This window comes from Zootoca vivipara, chromosome 14 (genome assembly GCF_963506605.1).
Source record: "Zootoca vivipara chromosome 14, rZooViv1.1, whole genome shotgun sequence".
NCBI classification, from domain to species: Eukaryota; Metazoa; Chordata; class Lepidosauria; order Squamata; family Lacertidae; genus Zootoca; species Zootoca vivipara.
Window position 1 is genome coordinate 6,414,092 of NC_083289.1, and position 24,469 is coordinate 6,438,560.

Genomic DNA, 24,469 nt, shown 5'->3' on the forward strand with positions numbered 1-24,469 from the left:
AAAGACTTCCACTTGAGAGAGTGGCTGGAAGAGCCATGGCCAGTCAGCTTAGGCAACTGTGGGAGAGATAGGTGGACCAGTGTCCTGACTCAATATAAGGCTGTCCCCTCTCTCTGGGCCTTGGAGCCCTACATGAGAAGAGGATGAGGATTGCTCTCCTCTCCTTCTGTCCCCCTAGAAGGCCAAAAACCATTTTGGGATTCAGGAAGGGTCACCTCGGATATTGTTACCAGACAGTTTGCTAAGATCCTTGCAAGAATTTTGTCGGCCGCAGCTAATAGAGAGATGTCTTGATAGTTTCCACAATCAGTTCTCTCACCTTTTTTAAAGAGATTGATAATTTTGGCATCCCTAAAGTCTCCTGGGATTTCTTCTCTTTCCCAGATATTTTTTTGATGAACTTGTGAAGTTGTTGTGTAAGTTCAATTCTGCCCACTTTGAAAATTTCAGCAGGTATCCCATCAGCTCCACTGGCTTTGTTGTTTTTCATTTGGTTAATAGCTGTACACAACTCTCCCAGATTTGGAGATACTGCAAGCTCATCTCTAACTTGTTTTTTGCGGAATTTGTGAGAGGACCTCAGCAGCTACGGGGAAGTTGCGGTTAAGGAGATGTTGGTAAAGTTCTTTCCAGCGCAGTGCAATAGCTTCTTTATCTTTTAGAAGTGTGTTACCGTCTGCTGAGCGTAGGGGGCATATGCCATGATTTATTGGCCCATAGATGATCTTTGTGGCTTTAAAGAAACTCTGTGCATCATGAGTGTCGGCTAAGTGCTGGATCTCTTGAGCTTTTTTATCCACCAGGTGTGTTTTTTTAGTTCTCTGGTTCTTCTTTGAACCTCAGCCTTAGCGCTGGCATAGGTTTTTTTCTTAGTGGCACAGTTTCTATTTCTTTGCCAGATCTGAAAGGCCTTCCTTTTCTTGTCAATCATGCATTTCACTGTCATTCTCATCAAACCAGTCCTGGTGTTTCTTGGTTTGTTATCCAATAGTTTGTTCACAGGCTGCAATAATGGATGTTTTTAGCTTGGTCCAGTGTTCCTCGATGTTATCAGGGAATTCTGAAAGCAGATGGTCCTTAAGAGTCGTTTGGAAGCAATCCCGCTTAATGGGATCTTGAAGGGCTTGAGTGTTCATTTTGCGCCTTGGTTTCCTTCCTTGAAGCCTGCGTTGAGGTATAATCTTGATAGTCATCGTGGAGCGTATTAGTCGGTGATCTGTCCAGCAGTCGTCAGCGCTCGTCATAGCTCTGGTAAGGAGCACATCACAGCGATCTTTGGCACGGACAATAACATAGTCTCAGAGGTGCCAGTGGTTTGACCGAGGATGCCTCCATGAAGTTTTAAATTTATTTTCCTGTCGAAAGAGTGTGTTGGTAATAACAAGGTTGTGCGCTGCACATATCATCAAAAGTAAGATTCCGTTCTGGTTGCTGTTGCCAGCTCCTTCTTTCCCAATAGTCCCAGGCCACAGATCGAAATCTCACCCAACTCTTGCATTAAAATCACCCAGGAGGATAATTTTATCTTCCTTAGGCGTCTCTGATAGGACGGTATCCAACTGAGAGTAAAATTTTTCTTTAATGTCTTCATCGGCATCCAGTGTTGGTGCATAAGCGCTTATAATACCGGTAGTAGCCTGTTGATTTTTGGAGAGCTTTATTCGAAGGGTTGAGAGTCGCTCATTAATGCCGGTAGGGACTTCTGACAGGAGCGTCACAAGGTCGTTTTTTGATAGCGAAGCCTACCCCATGTATTCAATGTTCTTGTTCAGATAGACCTTTCCAGAAGAATGTGTAGCCTCCTTTTTCTTCTTCAGTTGTCCCTCGCCTGCTCTTCGAGTCTCTTGAAGTGCTGCAATATTGATGTTAAAACGTCGCAGCTCTCTTGCAATGATAGCAGTTCTGCGTTCAGGACGCTCGCTGTCTGTGTTATCTGACAAAGTCCGTATATTCCATGTTCCAAAGTTCAATTGTCTTTTACGACCGCTAGGCGGTGACCCCACTGGGCGCGGTAATCCAGTCAGGGGAAAAGGGAGGCAGACTATGTTTTCTAGCCCTTTTCTAGCCCCTCCCCCTTCTCGGGGTGAGCAGAGTGGATCCTAAAAAGGGCTTCTCAGTCATGGATATAGCTGCTGAGCTGCTCAACTGCCTCATTCCTTGAGTCAGAGCGACTGAATCTCTATCCACCGCCCATGTGCCGGTTCATGACTAGGGGCTTCCAGATTTCACGATCCTGCCCCTGTTACCATTTGCCAATCGCCATGGGACTTTTGGGGTTTGGGTTGGGTTTTTGGAAGACGCCTGTGCGTGAATTTGTTTTATGTGTGTAGATCAGTGCACGCAGTAGGGCTCTGTTCCGATGGCATGAAGTAGTCACGACAAACCGGTAGATTCCTATCTGCTGCAGCCTTCATCCGCCTTCACAGCCGTTGTAACATACCACTTGTTATCTTCCGCCTGTTCTGCCGTTGAGGACTTCTTGGATCATTCTTTGTCTAGCTCACCCTGCTGGGAGTACGAGATTCCCTACGGCTTCGCTCACAAGGGTCATACCGGTAGGAACATGCAAGCCCACTCACCACAACAAGGTGATGATCTATCTGCGTGTGACCTTTGCAAAGCGGCAAGAAAACAGATGAGGCTAATATTTTGAAAAATGCCACTTTGACAAGCAGGTAGCTGTTTTCATTTGTGGCGTGTTAGAAATTATGGCTTACACAGTGGCTCTTCTTCACAAACTGTTGATAAGACTTCTGTGACGCTTCCTTTGTTGTTAAATGATGTGCAAATTTGTTGTCCCAATCATTATCTTAGAAGAGGTACCCAGGAGAAAACGACTCTTCCAATATTGGTATTTGCCATGTGCAGTTATTATAAATACTTGCATTAAAACAGTGTTTTAAAAATTTGCTCCCCAATTAATTAGGGGGCACATTTTTAGCCAATCAATGTGTGATAAGTTGACTAATCAACTGAAGTGTTGAAGCTTTGCACCAAATACTCTTGTTCAGGGTATACAGGTGTGGAGTATGTGTCAATGTTTAATTAGGAGTAGGGAAAAATGGAGATCACCATACAATCTGTGTATTTGTGGGGGGAAATGGTGATGCATGGATTTGGAAAGGCAACATCTAAGTTGCAAATATTTAGTACAAAAGCCATAAAAATGCCATCAAAACAGAAGCCCTGTTTCCAAACCCACCCACCCCCGAATTTTGCAAATATAATTTCTTACAGACCTTGGCTGTTTCTGAACATTTTGGATTGCCTTTTAAATCCACAACTCTTCCTTCCTTCTTCCTTCCTTCCTTCCTTCCTTCCTTCCTTCCTTCCTTCCTTCCTTCCTTCCTTCCTTCCTTCCTTCCTTCCTTTTCTTGCAACACAGTTTACCACCAGCTCTCTTCTGAATTACTTCTCCTTTGATAACTCCAACTGTAGGTTCAACCAGGACCAGCAAAAGCACTTCTTCCTCCCTCCCCCACCCATGGATAGGGTTCTTCTTGTGAATTCCTCCTGAATGGTTTCCACGTGCAACCCCACAGCATCATATTGCAGATTATTTTCCAGTGAGTCACCCATTATAAGGTGGATGCCTCTCTTGGTATTATTCCTGCATTTATTTCTTATGCAACAGGTTTTTTGTTTTGTTCCCAGGGGGCAACACTTGCCTGCTGTCTTTAATTCAAATCAATCCACTCATTTTCAATGGATTGATGTAGCCAGTAAATTGATTACCCAGTGCAGCCTTACTAAACATTTTCACTGTTGTGGACACTATGAAAATAGCCATAAGATTTGCATAGCATTTTCAAGTGTTCAAAGTGCTTCATTCACTGTTACCTACAGAAGCTCTGAATAGAACTCACTGTTAGGTTTCTCTTCCTCTCACAGTACAGGTCACATGCCTGTGTTATGCGTTCCAGCAAAGATCGTTGGAATCACGGGAGCGGATGTTTGCTGTATTCTGTTTCCGTTTGTTTTTTCTTCTTCGGACTTCTCTCAGCGAGAGAAGACATGTTTTCTTTTGCTCTGCCTTACGCTTAATAAAGTAGCTTTTAGTACACAACCTCAGCCTGGCTCCATCTGCGTCTTATCTCTGCTGGACTCTGAATGTCTCTAAGACATGGGTCGTAATAAATCATCAGGAAAGGGCTGTCGGAACTCTCTCTAGAGCTGCACGCTGGATTTGTTCCTGCATTATGCCTGGGGATCGTTCTTGCCCCCGGCTGACCCGACATAATAAGGTAAATCAGGAATATTATCCCACCCTCTTTATTACAAAAGGGGGAGGTGAGCCAAGAACGGGGGCTTTGGCTGAGGCCACTGAGTTTTCTCATGGCAGGGATAAGATGCAAGCTGTGAACCTCCTGATCTGTAGTCTAGTTTCTTAGCCACCACTCCATCCCACCAGCTCTCTTCCAACTTCTTTAGCAACACGGCGAAAATGTCAGCTTACCAGAAACACCTCCGGTGACATAGACGGCGATAGTGACAGCCATGGCAAAGCCAATGGACACCATTGGTGCACCTCCCATTTCACCTCTGCTAAGGACAGACTGCGCAACTGAACCACACCCCAGGGCCTGTAGTTTGGGAGAGAGAGTGAAAGAGAAAGAGAGAGAGGGTGGATGTAGACTCATGGTTTATAATGTTAAGGAAGGCGGGTTAAGGAATGGTTTTCATAATGTAGTTGAACACATTACATTCTACAGTGGTGCCTCGCTAGACGAATTTAATTCGTTCCATGGGTCTTTTCTTATAATGAAAAATTCGTCTAGCGAATCCCATAGGAATGCATTGAAATTTTTTTGAAATTTTTTTTGCCCATAGGAACGCATTAATTGAATTTCAATGCATTCCTATGGGAAACCGCGATTCGCTAGACGAATTTTTCATAAAACGAATTCGTCTAGCGAGGCAACCTCCACTAGAAAAAACCTTTCGTTAAGCGGAAAATTCGTTAAGCAGGGCATTTGTTAAGCGAGGCACCACTGTACTTTGAACGTTCTTAAAGCATTATTAAAATGTGACACCAGAGGGTGCTGCAGAGCAATCAGGAACCAGCAAGAGGCAAACAGTGTTTTGACGATTAAAACAGGTAAGAAATGTTTATAATTTACAAGTAGGCCCTGTGACGTTTTATAATGATATATCTAATATCATTCTAACAGCTTAATAATAATAATAATAATAATAATAATAATAATAATAATTTATTATTTATACCCCGCCCATCTGGCCGGGTTCACCCAGCCACTCTGGGCGGCTTCCAACAAAACACCAAAATACAGAAATCCATCAAACATTAAAAGCTTCCCTAAACAGGGCTGCCTTAAGATTAAATAGGTCAGTGCAGATCCACCCAGAGAGAGGGAAAAGTATGCTGGTTGCAATCTGCAGCACTGCTTTTGAAAGGTCGGGCAGTCAGAATTTCATCCTCTTGCCCAAAGTGGGCACATGGATCTTTTTAAAAAACCTGTTTCCCCATCAAATGCATGTTGTGCATATCGCATACATCCTTTGTCCATTAAAACAAAACAAAATGAAGTCAGTTCTTTGAAGCAGTTTGCCCACTGTGGGGCCCCTGATGTATTTGTGAATACCTTGTTCCTCTTGACAAGGGTGGAGAATTTTTGGAAAGGGCTACTCATTATTTGCAAATGCAAACTTTAACTTAAGCATTATTTGATTAACTGGCATATTTAAATTGGTGAGTCTGCAGAGCAAGGAGGGCACAGGGTTTTGGGGGGAGATTCTGGTTCCAGCATCTTAAAAAGTCACCTATATTTAGGTTTTGGTGGTATGCAAATATATGTCAGCTTTAGTCAATTGATTGGTCAAAAGACTGCATTTTAATCTACCTCAAATTCTTTAATCTATTGTTGGGCCTTAGAAAAAGCTATATGAAGCAAATAAAAGTGAAACCTGACCCTTTTAGCCAACTTAAAAGCTTCCTTGGGAAATGAAAGGGGAAGTGGAGAGGTCAGGAAATCCTGATGCCAAGGTCAACTGAGAAAAATACAGTTTAAAATGAGAGATCCTCTATAAACCATTTGGTTTCTCTGATAATTTATCTTCCCCCAGCCCCACCCTGACACTAAACATTTCATGAGAATTTAGTCTGTTTTATTAGATGTCAGTGGAACCCATTCCTCTTTGGGGTCTCCTCATGACCCACATTCAGGGTATTATTAATGGACTCCACTATAAAAATGTCCCTTCCCACATTAAAACTTCTGCCCAGTTCAGAGCAACCCCAAAACATGGAACTCTCTGTAAAACTGGGCTGCATTTCACTTCCTTAAATGTTATGAAAACAAGGGTGAATTTGACATTTCCTTCCCCTCCTTACAAGCAGTGACTCAGACTTTTTTTCCCTCCTTAAAACAATAGCAGAGCTTCTCTTTGTGGCAAATGTTGAGTCCAGAGGGGTGGGAATGGGGCTGCCATTAGGGATGGCAAGGAGGGATTTAGTTTGTTTCACTTACCAAATTTACACTTCCCCAAACAATGCACAAATCACAACACAGACATCCTTTGAAATTTACACCTCTCTGAATTTTGCAGTTTAGATCTCTGACAAAAACGAATGCATACAAAACTGTGTATAAAATGCATATATTGCTGAAAATGACATAAAATGTACGGTAAAATGCACACAATATGAGTTTATTAAGAGTAATGCCCACTAAAACACTGACAATTTTTCATGGGATGTTTTGCAAACACACACACACTGATATGGAAATGTACCGTAATCAACTGATTTTTCAGTTTGGCTAAGTGAGAAACGGAAGAGAATCCATAGTTGCTGCCATGGACACAAAACCACCCTACATGCCCCAGCAATTCCATGCTATCGTTTGAGGCAGCCCTGTTTTCAGGGGTGCTACTGACATGGCATATGGCCTGAGATCCATACTTCCAATAACCTCTCTGATGCTGCAGCCCAGAATCCTTTGTGACATTGCAAGAGAGCTCCCATTTATTTCACTGATGGTTGTGCAAGAGAAATTGCAGATGGCGAGAGGTGAGGAAATGCAGTGCCACCTGGATTGTCCCACTCAGGCACAGTGCAATTGGCTTAATCTGAATAAATCAGCCCCTCTTTGCTGACTTTGTCAGACGCTGGCCTGGCAGATATGCCCCACACAATTCCCCCCTGTTCCATTTCCTTGTACTGTATTATGTGACATTACACAAGTGGCAACTTAATATGCAGATAATCTCTTCTCAGGTGGTTTGGATTGTCTTCTCCAATGATGAAAAGGGACCCAGGTGGCGCTGTGGGTTAAACTACAGTCTAGGGCTTGCTGATCAGAAGGTCGGCAGTTCAAATCCCTGCAACGGGGTGAGCTCCCGTTGTTCAGTCCCAGCTCCTGCCAACCTAGCAGTTCGAAAGCACATCAAAGTGCAAGTAGATAAATAGGGACCGTTCCGGCGGGAAGGTAAACGGCGTTTCCGTGCGCTGCTCTGGTTCTCCAGAAGCAGCTTTGTCATGCTGGCCACATGACCCGGAACCTGTCTGCGGACAAACGCCGGCTCCCTTGGCCTATAGAGCAAGATGAGCGCCGCAACCCCAGAGTCGGACATGACTGGACCTGATGGTCAGGGGCCCCTTTACCTTTACCTTTAATCTCTTCTCAGGTGGTTTGGATTGTCTTCTCCAATGATGAAAAGGGACATTATTGTGCTTGTATAACACTTACTTTCCCCTCTTCACTAAAGAAGGGGGAAAGGCAATTTCCTTCTTTGTCTCCTGCAGCCATTTACTCTAGAGTAGCCTGTCTTGCATTGGCTACACCAGCAGATGGCTGGCCTGTCACAACTCAGCTCTGCCCCAGAGGAGGGGAGGACACCTAAGAAACCAACCAGGACATGATACTGTGGCGGTTCTCTCTGACACCTATAAAACAGCCTTTGTCAATCTGGTGCCCTCTAAATGTTTTGGACTACAACTCCCATCAGCCCCAGCCTGCAGGGACACTGCAGTTCAAAACAACTGAAGGGAAATTGGCGAATGTGGCTCTCCAAGGTTTCCAGACCAGGCTTGTTTCTGGGGCTGCCTGGGCCTGGGTCCTCCCTGGCCTTCACTATGCTTGGCAGGAGCTATGGCAGGCAAATCTGCACCTTTTTGCCCTCACTTCCCAATTCTCATTATCCTTTCCACTCAGCAATAAATAAGAAAGATGGTAGCTATTAACCTAAAGCTTCGTTTGGCTGCCTGGGCCGCCTCTGCCAAAAAGCCCTTGCCTCACAAGACACCGGATCTTTGTTTTTGTCTGGAAGGTGGCTAACTTTACATGGAGGAAAACAGTTCTCCCTCCGAGGAGTGAGTGGCTCCCTTATCCCCTAGGAAGTAGCCGTGTTTCATCGGCAGCCCACTCATACGGGAGATTAAAGATCGGCAGTGCCGGTGCGTCCATTTAGGCAAACTAGGCCATTGCCTAGAGCGCCAAAATGGAGGGGGCGCTGACCAGCCTGCCCCCCCGCCGCCCTCCCATGGCGCGTCTGTGTGCTGTGGCTTCCTTTTTTTATTTTTTTCTTCTTCCGACATTGCTGGGCGAGGGGTGGGCTAGCGAGGCACCACGCTAGAGGCTGACTGGCGTGACACGCCTCCTTGCTGGCCCGCCCCTTGCCCGGCAACATCGGGAGAATTTTTTTAAAAATGGAAGCCCACCAGATCAACCACATCTGCATGTAGCTTGCCGACCATGCTCCCCCCCCTCTCAAAATTTTGCCTCCTCTTTAGTGGTGCTGAACTTGCCCTGCTGCTGTTCCCGGATTTCATAAGAGAATATTGAATTTCTGAGGAAAGGAGGGAGGGGGGCACAAGGGAGAAGCCGATTGCTAGTGCCTCAGCGGGCGAGCGGGCGCTCTTTTACCTCTCCGCCCGCCCCGCTCCCCTCCTTCCCCCTGGGAGGAGAGAGAAGCAAGCGGGGATGTTATGGAGAGTGATGGGCTGACAGAGAGCAGAGGCTGTTTTGAAAACATCACCACCCGGCGCTCCAGACGGACTTTATTTCCCTTTATTATTTTTTAAATCCTTAGAACAACCCTCCCTCTAACACAACAGCGCCTAGGACAGTGATGGGCAACCTTTTGAGCTTGGTGTGTCAAAATTCGCCAAAAAAATGAGCATAACTCGGGTGATGTGTCACTTTGAGGGGGAAAAAACATAATTCCGCGATATTTTTAGTTTAAATAACAAAAATGTATAATTGTAATATATAACTGTATTTAATAAACCAAAAACTAATTATTTAACCAAACCAAACCAAAAACCCCCTATTTATCACAAAGTGCCAGAGTTGTTGAGCTTTTGGGGGGGGAGCTGCTGACCAAAGTTTTGAAGGTGTTTTGGGGGGTGCAAAAGTTGCTTTGCTTTTTGGGGGTGAAAGAGAACAGAAATAAATGACGAATAATACCTTCGCTGGAACTTACACACAGCACCGACATAGTCTGCCAAAGCGCCAAAAAATCCAGCACAGAACGGGTTAAAAACCAATCTCTGGCTACCAGCAGCAGCAACAACAACAAAAAGGATCCGGGTTTTAACAGCGGAGACAAGCTCTAGCGGAGACAAGCTGTAGGAGGAGCGGGAGAACAAATGGGGGGGAAACAACAACAACACCGTGAATTGGCCGATGGGGCGCGTGCCAGCAGTGAGGGCTCTGCGTGTCACATCTGACACGCGTGTCATAGGTTTGCCATCACTGGCCTAGGATCTGCCTGCCCTGCAACACTCACTTTAACTGACATGGTGATTGCTTTCCACTCATTTGGAACGCCTTTCAAAAGAAAAGCGGGGTGCGCGCGGGGGTGGGGTGGGGTGGGGAGAACTGCTGGAAAGACCCTGGAGGTCTTCCCTCGATCAGTGCAGTTTTTTTAAAAAAGTTTTGCCTCTCCTCTCTTAAACATCTCCCCCACCATCGATCGATCTCTCGCTCTCTTGAAACTTATCATGCTCTCTCTGCCTCTCCTCCCCGCCCAGTCTTACTCCTGCTCCTCCTCATTTGTTGTAACAAACAAGTTTCTGGTTTGGGTTTTTTTAAGTTGCTTTTGAAACCCCAGAATCATATCTTCTTGTTGTTCCGGAGTTCAAAAGGGGGTGCATGGTTCTCGCACGCTCCCTTTTATCCATACAACATTCTTTTGAGGTAGGGTAGGCTGAGAGATAGCCAACAGTCTTCCGGGGATTTTCGTGGCTGAGTGGGCAATTGAATTCCTCTCTCGAACACCCATGTCACCTCTAAGAGATGCTGCTCTCTTAACTTTTCTTAATTTTAAAAACGGATTGGGGAGGAAATTCAACTTCTTTTGGTAAATGCAGGCAGTAAGCTTTGGGATGGCACACAATTGTTCCTTGAGGTTATTATCGTTTTATTTTTATTCTTTTACAAATGGGACCTGTTTGCAGTGTGGGGGGCTTGTGGCCAGTCAGGCCCCTTTTCTGGCTACTCCATTCCAGCCTGCCGGGTTTTCATCCTCTGTCCCAGCCTTCTGCAGCCACTGAACATACTCAGTCCACATTTGGGGTATTTTCCGCCATCAATGGTTCCTCTTCCCCTTTGTACTTCTGCAAACTTTGGAACCCCCACTCCCACAGTTCTAAGTGTGGTACTGCTTTGGCTACATAAGGATGTAGAGGTTGCTATATTCTATTATTATCTTGTTAATCTATATAGGGATAGAGTGTCATCAGTGGGTATGGGACTTTGAAGAAGGTCTGTGCCCCAAGGAGAATACAGTCTAAAATCTGACACAGGGGAGACAACAGTGGGGAGTGAAGTATGGTGAGGCATACAAGGGAAGAACATAAGAAGAGTCTATCTCCTGCATCAGGCCAATGGTTCATTTAGTGCAGAACTCACAGGTGCCAACCTGAAGCCTCTGGGAAGCCTGCAAGCAGGAAATGAGCACAAAAGCACTCAGGTCCTTAGGCTTTGTTTCAGTGCAACATGAGGATGGTTTGTGTGAAATGAAGAAAATCAATTACTTTCTACATAATTACCACCTGTGAAGGCTACTGGAGTATAGGAGAGACGGTCAGGCAGGAAGCCTCTAGTTCAAATCTAGACAGAAATTCACTTTGTGGACTGAGGCAAGCCAATCTCTCTCCCTTGGGCTCAGTATTCCCATTCTGCAATATGGGGTCAATATTACTGGACTTTTTTGCAGGGTTGTTCTAAGGATTTTAAAAAAGATCACACACAAACACAATTTGATGACCCCTTTCAGGGCAAAACTCCCCCCCCCAGTGACTCACATGCAAAAATAAAGCATAAAATGGAAGCAGTCTATTCCCTATTAAAGCATCTGTTTAAAAACAATTTCACAGCCTGGTACAGCATTCAATACAAAACCAGATTTAACAATTTGGAAAAGGCAATTTTAGAACCAGCTGCTGTATAAATCATTAAGCCCAACCTCTCTGCTAAACTTAGGTCAAAATTAATGGCTTTTAAAGTCTTGTTTAAAAAACAGAACGAAGCCAAAACATTTATTACAAGTATGAGGCTATCACTGCAAAGGTCCTGTCACTAGTGCCCTGCTCTTGATCGATCACTGTTTCTGTTTTGTCTTTTGAAGAGATTTTGTAGACGACCTTGAAAAAAAAATCTTGATGTAATATCCACAATAGCATATTAAAAAAAACCAAACCCAACCACTCCATACCTGAGAAGACTGAGCTACAAAAACAAGGCAGTTGATATAACATGCATAACCTTTTCCCAATGCCTACAACAACCATGGGGGGGGGGGGAAGGAAACCGGTGGCTCAGCTGCCCCCCGGAGAACCACAGCTGGGCTCATAGCTGCCAAGTACCCCGTTTTCCCCAGGAAACCCCCGTTTTTACTTAACTTTTCCCGGTGGTCCCCCGTATCACTTCGTCTCCTGTTTTTCTCCGTTATTTTCTCCTGCCAGCGGCCTTTTTTTCTTTCTGATTTGCCCTTCTATGGGCACAAAAAATGGCTGCCGCCGGCTTCAAAAGTCGCATCTACGCATGTCCGGAAGTGCATAGACGCGACTTCCAGTGTCGGCAGCGGCCATTTTTGGTGCCCATAGATGGGCGGGGTGACACCGGAAGTTGTGTCGACGCAGTTCTGGCCATGTGTAGAAGCTACTTTTGAAGCCGGCGGTGACCATTTTGGGTGCCCATAGAAGGGCAAAGCGACACCGGAAGTTACGTCGACGCAACTTCCGGTGTCACACGGCTGCTGGTCCCGGATTCTGCAGTCCGGGACTTGGAAGGTAAGGCTGGGCTGTGCCCCGATCCAACCCATGAACAATGCGGAGCAAGCACCCCTCGCCGCCCACATGGAGGCGAGGCCAGGGTGCGCTGTGGAAAGAGCTCTGGCCGTTCCCGAGCCCGGCTCCTCCACGGTGTCTCCTCCCTGCTGGAGGGGGGGGTGCCAGAAGGTGATCTTGCCTAGGGCGCAAAAATCCCTAGCACCGGCCCTGAAGATCGGTGTCTTCTTTCAGCTGCTTTCAGGGAGTATCCACTAGTGTTTCCAAGATATATAAATATGACTTTCCAGTATAAATAGGGTTTTTCTAAGAGGTCTGGGCCCTCAGCTTTCAGAAGAACAGGGCCTCCCTGGGTGGCCTTGGCCAGGCTGGTAATTCCTTTGGCCTCCGTTCTCACTTTGTTAAATGGGAATTAGAGAGACAGCTACCCTACAGTTGGGATCGGCCTTTGTCATAGGATGTTTGATGTTAGTGAAGCTGACTAGAAACTGAGGCAGAAGTGTGTGATAATAAATAAAGTTACCTTCTCATCCTTTCTTAAGAAATGCATTTGGGGCTGGATTAATGAATAAGCTAAGGATGATTTAGAGTCCAGGATAAATTGTCTCAAGACAAGGAAAGGCCCATGGTGTACATCGATTTTATCCCATTTTATCCAATCCATTTTATCCCATTATCAACTTTGGTCTAACAGGTGTGGTAGGTTTTTTGGAGAACCACAGAAATATTCAAAACCTATTTAACCACAGTTCATAGAATCAAAGAGTTGGCCTTGTAAGCCACTTAGTAGAGTGCACTGCAGAAAAACGGAAATCCTCGTTATTATGTATTTTTACATGGCTGTTTATTTGTATTTTTTTTTAAAAAATTATACAGTATGGATGTTTTTATGATGGCCTATATTTGTAATATATATTACTATAATATTGTAACATAATATTAATTATTAATATTAATAATATTAATTAATATTGTAATATAATATAATATTGTAATATAAGGGACCGTTGTTTGGTCCCTGCTACTGCCCACTTAGCAGTTCGAAAGCACATCAAAGTGCAAGTAGATAAATAGGTACCGCTTCAGCGGGAAGGTAAACGGCGTTTCCGTTGCTGCTCTGGTTCACCAGAAGCGGCTTAGTCATGCTGGCCACATGACCTGGAAGCTGTGCACCGGCTCCCTCGGCCTATAACGCGAGATGAGCGCCGCAACCCCAGAGTCGGTCACGACTGGACCTAATGATCAGGGATCCCTTTACCTTTACCTTTTTTTGTTTGTAATGCCTAATAAAGGTTTGGCGAAGTAAGTAAGCATTGCAAGAAAATGACAACGATTTGCATACATTTGCATGTGTATAGATGCAAATTTTGAAATAACAATATAAATGAAAAAGAGATACAATATATCTTACCATAGAGAGATTCGCCCAGATGACCCTTATGGCCCTTTCCATCTCTACAATTCTATGGTTTTAGAGTAGGATTGCTGTACACCTAGAATTTCTCGGACATAGACGATATTCTGCTCTTGCTAGGAGCGTCTGGGTGGAAATTGCTATAATGTCTAGGAAAATCCAGGTGTTTGGCAGCCCTATTCTATGGATTTTCACCTTTTTAAAATATGGCAACCCATTTGCGAACAAAGGTCCATATAGTTAAAGCTATGGTTTTCCCAGTAGTGATGTATGGAAGTGAGAGCTGGACCATAAAGAAGGCTGATCGCCAAAGATTTGATGCTTTTGAATTATGGAGCTGGAGGAGACTCTTGAGAGTCCCATGGACTGCAAGAAGATCAAACCTATCCATTCTAAAGGAAATCAGCCCTGAGTGCTCACTGGAAGGACAGATCCTGAAGCTGAGGTTCCAATACTTTGGCCACATCATGAGAAGTGGAAGATTCCCTGAAAAAGACCCTGATGTTGGGAAAGATTGAGGGCACAAGGAGAAGGGGACGACAGAGGACGAGATGGTTGGACAGTGTTCTCGAAGCTACAAACATGAGTCTGACCAAACTGCAGGAGGCAGTGGAAGACAGGAGTGCCTGGCGTGCTCTGGTCCATGGGGTCACAAAGAGTCGGACACGACTAAATGACTAAACAACAACAAATTCTATTCATGTTATTGGACTCCAGCTTCCATCAGCCCCTTCTGGCATGGCCATCGGTCAAGGATGCTCCTGGCCAGGAATGATGGGAGAGCCAGTGTGGTGCAGTGGTTAGAGTGCTGGACTAGGACCTGGGAGATGGGGGTTCAATCCCTGCTCACCCATGAAACTCACTGGGTGTGAACCTGGGCCAGTCGCAGCCTCTTAGCCTAACCCACCTTGCAGGGTGGTTGTGAGGATAAAATGGGGCGGAAGTGAACACTATATGCCACCTTGAGCTCCTTGGAGGAAAGTTAAGATATAAATCTGATGAATAAAAATGAAGGAGCATAATAATAGAGGACACAATTGATTCAGCAGTACAGAAATGCCTGAATGAGTAGACATGCTGTCCAAATGATGGTGGGATGACTGTGTACACAGCATAGGCAACAACTGTGCTCTCTTTTCACCTTCAGCTCTTTCAAAAACTGGCATCCATCTGCAGCCGAGCAAGAGAGCAATCTGAGAAATATCCTCTGCGACATTGTCAGGGGGCTGGGGAGCAAAGCCTGCAGCTGGCCGTGTGGACATTAACAGTGAGTGAGATTTGACCCATTTCTCTTGGTGCAGGTGACACATAACTCTCTGGTAAAGTACTGAATTGGCTGGACAACTAAGTGGCTCTTCCTTGATAATTAGTTATATATTTATCGTTTCTCTGCTGCATATTAGAAGGTAATCAAACTTGCAGTAATAAAATGGGCCAGATCCATTATTCCATAGGTCTCCAAGGAACACAATCAATACCCTTTCAGGTTCAAATGGATTTCCCTTCATTTGGTTTCAGGCCCAAGTTTAATTTATATATTAAAAAAGCAGCTTAGAATTAAAGATGGCCATTTAAGTACTCAAAAACTGTGGATGTGAGCCATACCAAGATTGCTTTTTCAAAGACCGCTTCCATTCAAATGGCAGAATGTGAGATTATTGCTCAATCACAAAATGTATGTTTCATAAGGTGATAGCCAAACTCTATACATTTTAAAGCTTTTAAAACTCATAAAGATCTAATTCTAATTGCACAAGGAAAATGAAACCCATACACTCAAAACATTATGACTGCGTTTTTGTAAAATGAGAAAGAAAGAAAGACCGTTTTTACATGTAAAAAAATTAAGCAGGAATAGAGGTGTTAAATAGTAAATAGAAAAGGAACTGGCTGTATTTTCTCATGTGGATGAGTTCTGATGCTTTGTGCTTGGGTGCTAAAACCCTTTTTTATACATAGCTGCCAAGTTATCCCTTTTTTAAAGGGATTTTCCCTTATGCTCAATAGGCTTCCTCGTGAGAAAAGGGAAAACTTGGAAGCTATGTTTTTTATAGACAGGCAAGCATGACAAGGAGTTAGAAAATGACCACTATGCACTATGGTGGCCATGAATCCCACAATCAGAACAGCAAGGAAGTGTTGTTTTACATTGTCTTGGCATCATATCCCAGATTAAAGTCCCATCCTTCCTCTGAGAAAAGGTGGAAGTGGTTACCTGCCATTTACCATCACTCACAACAATCAGGTGAGATAAATTGGGCTGGGAGAGAAAGAGGCCTGATTCACAGATGCCAAATCAGGGTTCATTAAACTACAGTACACTTTCTTAATTGTTCATTTGTTTGAACCCCGCTGAGCAGCTTAACTATGATTTGTTTACTGGTAACAAACTGTGATCTAAAGCCATGATTTGCTCTTGGCTTACAAACTTTGGTTTTTACTAAATAACTAAGAAGAGCCTGCTAGATCCGGCCAGTGGCTCATCTAGTCCAGTATCCTGTTCTCACAGTGACAGATGCCTGTGGGACTCCTGCAAGCAGGACCTGAACACAAGAACAGTCTCCCCTCTGGCAGCCTCCAGCAACTGGTATTCAGAAAGCATGCTGCCTCCAAGCATGTTTCAGCTGTGGCCTGGTGTTATGCATGGATCCAGCACCCTTCCTTAACCATGGTTTCTTCAACCACCCCATCTCACATGCTCACCAAACAACAAAAGCACTTGGCAAGAGCAACCGGGAAACCAACCCAACCCAAGCTCTCTGGTATGTTGAAAGGATAGCTCAGTTGGTAGAGCATGAGATTCTTAATCTCAAGGTCATGGGTTCGAGCCCCATGTTGGGCAAAAGATTATTGCTGTGCAGGCGGTTGGACTTGAATGACCTTGGGGTCCCTTCCATCTCTCCAGTTCTATGATTCTATTGGCACCCAAAAATTCAGAGGTGGCCTAATAGTAATGAGTCACAGGATACTGGAGCAGGCAACAGGTGGCCTCCCCTGCTAAGAGAAGGGTGGCTGATTTAAGCTGGGTGAGTGTGAAGAGGAAAACAGCAGTTTGGGTTGTCTGGGGGAGAGAGAGGGAAAGTGTCAGGGAAAGAAGAGAGGGAGAGAAGGCTGTGATCTGACTGAGGATCTGATCTGGGTTCACAGGTCTGCTGCTTTTCAGGCATGCCTCCACTTATGCTCTGCCTGCAAATTTGTAATTAAAGCGAGTATTTCAAAAGTGCCCCATGCCATTTGCAGTGCTCTAAATTGTCTCCAAAGGAAGCCAGACTCAGGCACTGCAGGAACTTCTCAACACTCTGGAAAGTAGAGAATGTCCCTCAGCTGAGAGTATGAAATGGGAAAAGTAAACATCCACAGCATGAGCCTTCACCAACTTGGTGCCCTCCAGATGTTTTGGACTACAAGTCCCATCAGCCCTCATTTTCTCTCCTCTCTCCCACCCCCGCCTTGAGCATCTGATTCATTTCAAATACCTGTAGCTTGCTTTTCCATTTCAAATAAAGTTCCCAAACTGAGTTGCAATAATTTGAGGAATCAAAGGAAGTCAAGCAGAATACCAACTCATCAGATTGCAATGCTATAAAAAGCACCACCAGACAGGCCTCCCTTTATACAATATCAGGAGCTGGAATCAGGAGCAGGTCAGTAATAAAGCAGCCAGTGTCAGTTAACTCTTTGTTCAAAGAAACCAAAAACAGTGCAGGCCTAGTGATCCCAGCAACTCTTCCCAGTAGTCTTGCCCCAAGTAGGCGGTTGTGAGGACTGAAGGTCCCTGACTCCCCACCGCTCTCTTAAGACTCTCTCTCAGGTCCTTCCCCAGCAACCTGAGGCTCCTCCATATCGTCTTTCTTTGCTCCACCCTCTTCATTCTTTTTTGTGTTCTGGGAGACAAGGTGGGAGGGGAGCTGGTCACAGCAGGAGGGGAAGACTTCCTGGCTTCTTCAGCAGCCTGCCTGACCTACTCTTGGCCCCCTTCCTCTCCAGCCTCTGCTTCTGCTTTTGAACTGCTCTCTGCCCCAGCCTCTTCCTGCTCATCGAACCCTGTTACCTCTTCAGCTTCTGACACCTTCTCCTCCCAGTCTCCTCCCTCTGACCATTCATCGTTGTCCCACCACTGATCCTCTGGCTCCGAGCCTTCTTCCCCTGGGGGTTCCCTTGAGGGATCCCCACCATTCCTCTGCATCCAGCCAGTCCATGGCATAGGACCCCCAAGAAGCAGTCGTCATGGGAAAGACCTGGAGAAGGGCCTGTGCTGAAAAGTCGTGATTCTCAGGCATGTTCAGATAGGAGAAGAGGACCTCCTAGCATTTGTTGTATGCAAAGGGAAGAGCAATTGTGTTTCCTCCAGAGGTGGTGGGTGGTGGTTGCCATCTATGACACAATTTGCATGCTGCAGGTCTCAGATTCCCCCCCCCAGGTTTTTCCTGCTCCAGGCAGCTGCTGCCTAGATTGCTGGCTACCCCACACCAGAGGATCACACAGGGGCCGGCAGGCTGCAAATCGTGGGGAGCAAAGCCATGCCAGACTATTCTTCTTCCCTATGATCATTCCAGGGTTCTCTCACTATCTGGGCCAAGCATCAGCCACCTCCATCCTGGCTCTTGCCCACCCCTTGCTTTCAGCTCTCAGTTTACCCTCCTTTAGCCCTGTATCACTCTCTGATGTCCCCTCCCTGCATAGGCAAATAAATGTCCACTAGCTGTGCTAACAAAGCCGCCCCCCCTGCTTTCCTAACCTTTGACCTTTGTCTGTGCAGTTTGTTGTCTTCTGGTGTCTGTTTGATGTTGTGCGTCATTGCAGGTCATTTGTTCTGGAAACCAGCTGGAATAATGTAGAAAAAACCCCTGATTGCTCGTAGGAGATCTCCTCCAACATTTCTCTGATGAAAATAGCGATGTCCCATTCCATAATAATAATTTTACTATTTATACCCCACCCATCTGCCTGGGTTGCCTCTCTGGGTGGTTTGTAACATATTTATAAAGTGCAGCTTTAACATTTATAAAAACATCATTTAAAAGTTTCCCTATACAGGGCTGCTCAGATGGCTCAGGGGTCGGATAAATCCATAGCCTACAACATTTCTGCAATGAAAATAGGGACGTCTTAAGGAAAAGCAGGACATTCTGGGATTAAATTAGAAACAGAGACTGCTTTTGTAGATCTCTACGATGTCCCTGGAAAATGGGGACACTTGGAGGGCATAGCTGTCAAGTTTTCCCTTTTCTCGCGAGGAAGCCTATTCAGCATAAGGGAATTTCCCTTTAAAAAAGGGAGAACTTGACAGCTATGTTGGGGGGTCTGCTAGGATGCTCAGGACAATATGGGCCTAAGCTGAGAGCCACCACCTGGACTTTGAAAAGAATTAAAATTATGCAAGTGTCCATTTTGTGTTTGCTTTTATAGGTAGGGAGAGAGATGAATTCTCTACCCAGTTTGAATTTAATTTCCAGTTGGGGGAGTAACCCAGGTTCCAGTTGGCAGAGGGATGGTTTCTTGAATAGATCCAGGGAATCTACATTCCACAATGTTCCAATCAAGAGTTTGGGTAGAGCGGAATGTGTTCTGGACTTAAAAGTTCTGTTCTTAGACTTCAAAGTGGCAACATTCTTAGCGGCATGCGTCACCAATTGTAGGATCATATAAAGGTACAGTGATACCTCGCAAGACAAAATTAATTCGTTCCACTAGTCGTTTTGTGTTGCGATAATTTCGTCTTGTGAAGCGCGGTTTCCCATAGGAATGCATTGAAATTTAATTAATGCGTTCCTATGGGAAAAAAGAAGCGCCCCCCCCCCAAAAAGTCGCCGACTCACCCGCCACGGCCGGAAGTCTTCAAGGCTCTGGGGAGGGGGAAGCAGGAGGAGGGCCAGGGGTCTGGAAGGAGTCCGGAAGTCATACAGAGATTGGAGAAAGCAAGACGGAGTCGCGGGGTTTCCTCCTGCCGCAGCCTCTACTCCTTCAGGCGCAGCCACTGTTCCTGCCAAGGGCCGCCTGGCGAGCCCCGCTGCTGCTCCTGCCGGAGCCATGGAAGCCACTGAGGAGGGCAAGGCCGGAGCCGCGGAGGCTGCCATGAGCACCGCGCCACTGCAGGAGGCAGAAGCGGCGGCCGTGGACGTCACCAGCGGAGCCGTCCAAAAAATCGCTAAACGCTTTCGTTTTGAGATTTTTTTATTGCATGAGGCGTTCGTCTTGCGGGGTACCACGGTAAAGGTAAAGGTACCCCTGACCATTAGGTCCAGTCGCAGACAACTCTGGGGTTGCGCGCTCATCTCGCTCTATAGGCCAAGGAAGCCAATGTTTGTCCACAGGGTCATGTGGCCAGCATGTTGCAAACCAGAGCAGTACACAGAAACACCGTTTACCTTCCCACCAGAGCTGTACCTATTTATCTACTTGCACTTTGATGTGTTTTTTAACTGCTAGGTGGGCAGGAGCTGGGACCAAACAGTAGCAGCTCACCCCGTCGCGGGGATTTGAACCGCCGACCTTCTGATCGGCAAGCCCTAGGCTCTGTGGTTTAGACCACAGCGCCACCTGTGACCCGTGTCCGTGTCATATAGGAACTTTTTTATACGCCCCTGAACAATGCATTTTCTGTTACTTGTCCCATGAAAATCACCAGGTGTCCCATCATTTATCTCATATAAATGTTCTCCTACTGGTTTGGCATTTGATGGCATTTGATGGCATACACAATGTTAGAAGATGAGCAATTGAATAGTCCTGAGATGGTATGTTGGATGTTGTTGGGGCTAGATCCAACATACCATCTCAGGACATATCATATCATCTCAGGACATCTCAGGATCTGGCCCCAACAACATCCAACATACCATCTCAGGACTATTCAATTGCTCATCTTCTAACATTGTGTATGCCATCAAATGCCAACAGTGCCCTTCAGCTCTCTATATTGGACAAACAGGCCAAACCCTACGCCAAAGGATAAATGGACATAAATCTGACATCAGGAACCAGAAGACAGAGAAACCAGTAGGAGAACACTTCAATCTCCCAGGACATTCTATACAAGATCTCAAAGCAGCTGTTTTATTACAGAGAAATTTCAGGAACAGACTGGAAAGAGAAGTTGCTGAATTGGAACTCATTACCAAGCTTAAAACCATGGAGCCACCTGGGATGAATAGAGACATCGGATTCTTATCTCATTATGCATGATCAAGCTTTCTTTAGCGCCTCAGCCCTTGCTTCCCCCCCCCCCCAGGACTAATTGCAGTCATCATCAGCCGTTAACAGCCATCCACAGGTTTACCACTCCCATCAGCCCATCACCCATTCCCACCCACCCCCACCACCCTCTGTATATATATAAGGGTCTGACACTTCTGTTTCCAGTGTATCTGAAGAAGTGTGCATGCACACGAAAGCTCATACCAAAATAAAAACTTAGTTGGTCTTTAAGGTGCTACTAAAGGAATTTTTTTTTATTTTACAGCAAATTGTGTGATCAAAATATGGGGGGACGGACTTGTTAGATAAACACTAAAACAGCATGTATGGTGTATTCTGAATGTGACTCCGATTATGTAGTGCAATTTACTATATATTTATTTCATAAAAGCTTGTAAAAAAAAACCCTCAAAGTGGTTTACAAAAAAGATAAAACAATAAAATTATCAATAAGAAGGCATTGTCTCTTTCAATGTAGTCTGCAGCTTCCATTCATTTCAATGGGGCTTGCAGGGAGAACACTCTTGTGGATGTACCGGTAATTCCTCACTTCCGGCACCAAAATGTGCCAGGCCAGCACAAACTTGCAAAGACCTGAACTTACCTCCTATTTGGAAGCCCTCAGCAGGGGCAGATTTAGGAGAGCATGACTGGTTTGCCCACACTGGGTGCTGAGCCGAGAGGGGGCCTCAGGGGGTGCTGCAACAATGACTTGGAACAGAAGGCGAGAGCCAGGGTGTGTGCAGAATTTGGGTGTCGCACAGGGCGTAGCTGAGATTTGAAAGCTCAAAATCTGCCACTGCCCTCAGGCACCTTATTGTTCCCCAGGCTCAGTTTCTCAGTCTGTAAAATGGAAGTTCTAACTATGGCTGGAAGTAAGTGTGAGCTACAGTTTCACTGGCAAACCACTCTAAACACACAGGCCCTGGGTTGTTGCAAGGACAAATAGTATTTGTATTATTTAGCGTGTTGCCATAGAAATAGGTAGCTATGGTTGTTAACTGAAAACCAATTACCCAACATGTTTTGGATTAAGTCAGGCTTCTCCAACCTGGCGCCCTCCAGATGGTCTGAATGCTAGCTGGGGCTGGTGGAAGTTGAAGTCCAAAACATCAGGAGGCAACTGGGTTGAAGGAAGGCTGGGCTGTATTTGTGATACATTCCTGCCTGCACTTCCCTTCCCATCCTTTGTTGTCTTTCCCTGTCCTCTTGCACTTTTCTTACGCATCAGGCACGCTGAGAGCACCATAGAAATACCAGTCATAATGTGCTGGGCATAGAAAGGGCAGCTGGTGCATTATGTGAACAACAGCATGCACCCAGTCACGCTTTGCACAGCCCACCCAACACCAGTTTAGCCAGCAAGCACTGGGGATGAATAAACTGGGGTGCAAATATGAGAATTTCACTTTCTCTCAGTTTCTTATTTTTCTAGTCCTAAATTCAGTTTCTCCACACTTCCACATCAGTTAGCAAACTTTTTTTTTTAGGTCCTGAAAATTCTTCAGCATTTTAACGTGCATTTTATACCTAATACAGTACATAACATTTCTTGTAAATGGCTTAGAGGTTTTATTACAATCAAGTGATATATTTAACTTGCCAAATAAAGTCAAGCAATAATATTTTTGCAAAGCAATTTTCTCTAACATGATGTGCTTTCGTACATCATTTTCACTAATGCATGCATTTATTTGCACACTACCCTAGTAGACACATTTTTTGGTACACATCACTTGGGCTGGAGAAATGCAAAATTTGGAGAAGTGTGAATTTCAAAGGATGGCCGCATTTTGCTCGGCACAGTTTTGGAAATGGCTAATTTGGTGACTTTGCCTTTAAATGAAAACAGACTTGAATTTCCCCCTCATCCCTAAATCTGGGACTGCTATATTTTATAAGGCAGCACAACAGTTGAGTGGGCAGCGCGCCTCAACCTTCCTTGCTGAACAGCTGTGGCAGAAGATATCACTCACCAGTTGCCTGCTTTGGGTCAACCCTGTTAGGAAGGAAAAGAGGGAGGGAGGCAGCTCTCACACTTACTATGAGAATGAACGTCCCCAGGAATTCTGAGAGGCCTTCCTTCACCAAGCGGTTCTTCAGGGCAAATTTTTCCTTGAAACTCCTGTTCATTTTCTTGCTCATTTTGGCTCCTCCTTGCTTGGTGCTTCTGGAGCAAGGCAGCAGAAGAAGGGTAGTAGCTTTACAATTTTCTCTGCAATTGTCACTTACTTCCCTCCCTTTTCTTCTTCTTAACTTTGGCACACCTCCTCATATGTTGAAATATGAGCTGTGGAGTGCCCTAACGCAGTCCTTGCAATCATCCACTCGTTCCAGAGCTTTACAGAGGCCACTTCACATTCTCTGCTCGTTCATTGAGAGCTTCCATCATGTGCTTTTCCTTTCTGGTCCTGCAGGCACTATTTATATCAGGCCTGACTAGATAATTACGTCAGCTCACTTCCAGGAGCTAGCCCACACTTTCCCTCCTAATTTCTGGCTCTCTGGATTAATCATTATCTGCTAATCACGACCCCCCCTCCAAAATAAACACCCATGCAATTAAACAAGCTGAGGGCAGGGGGGGGGGGCAGGACAGAAAGGCAGGAAAAATGATCTCTTATATCACCTGCCAAATGCAAAAGCACTGCAGTAATTGGCTGGTGTTTTTTTTAAAACAACCCTCAAAAGATTTTTCTTCTGGATGGTTACCAGGAGGTGTGTCCATACTGAAAAGGTGAGAGTCAGATTACTGCTCGCAGTTGTAGAATGCATTCTGTCTCCACATGCCCAGGTGAACCGAGGGCATTGCAGACAAGGCGAATCAATGGCATTGCTCTGGCATCCCACCAGAGAATCTTCTGGGTGTTAAAAATATCAGGAGAGCTCTGCTGGATCATTCAGACTCCTCTGTCCAGGAGCTTCTCAAAGCAGTTTACAAGTAAGCAAAGAAAAAACCCACAAAGGTCCAATCATTACAAAACAAATTGGCTAATACTAAAAAGAGGAACAAAGAGCAGCACCAGCTATCAACATATTAAGCAGGAACAGAATCAAAAACTTGCTTAAAAATGAAAGGTTTTCAGTTCCCGGTAGAACAAAGAGAAGAAGAGGACCCCTAGCCTCTTGAAGCAGGGAGTTCCACAGACAGGGCCACCACAGAGAAAGCCCTGCCATGTGTCGCACCATGGGGGGGGCAGGGGCAGCAGCGAATCTCAAAGGATTTTAGGCAGAGTCACATAAGAGGAAACCACCCTTCAAGGAGCATGGTCTCAAGCTTTTTTAGACTTTAAAGGGCCTCAGTTCAAGTAGATCAACAGCCACTTCGGGTCTTAGATCACAGGTTCATTCCTTGTGGAGCCCTTCAATTTCTCTTTGTTCTCCCATCTGGTTGTGGATCATGTGGGATGGAACACTGGGACAGACAAGTCACAACAGTTCCTACAGTGTCCACTAACAGGAACTCACCTGGAGGGACACCTGACTAAGTTCAGTTCCTGTTCCTCCAGATATGCAGATGTGATGGATTAGCTGGCAGACAAAAGCCCCTAGTCAGCAGCCATTCTCTCTCTTAGCCTTTTCTCCTTCAACGGGAACTCATCTCC

The 24,469-nt window shown here is 45.4% G+C and overlaps 1 protein-coding gene across 1 annotated transcript in view; it reads right to left on the reverse strand.

The window, feature by feature from the left end:
* AQP9 (aquaporin 9) overlaps positions 1-23,282 on the reverse strand; it is a 35,040-nt gene extending 11,758 nt beyond the window's left edge. Inside the window, exons 1-2 of the mRNA XM_035131855.2 lie at positions 22,908-23,282; positions 4,457-4,583 (exon numbers count right to left, since the gene is read on the reverse strand). Of these exons, the coding sequence (XP_034987746.2) occupies positions 4,457-4,583; positions 22,908-23,009 (229 nt within the window). The 5' untranslated portion in view covers positions 23,010-23,282. The remainder of the gene's footprint in view (positions 1-4,456; positions 4,584-22,907) is intronic.
* Between the last annotated feature and the right edge of the window lie 1,187 nt (positions 23,283-24,469).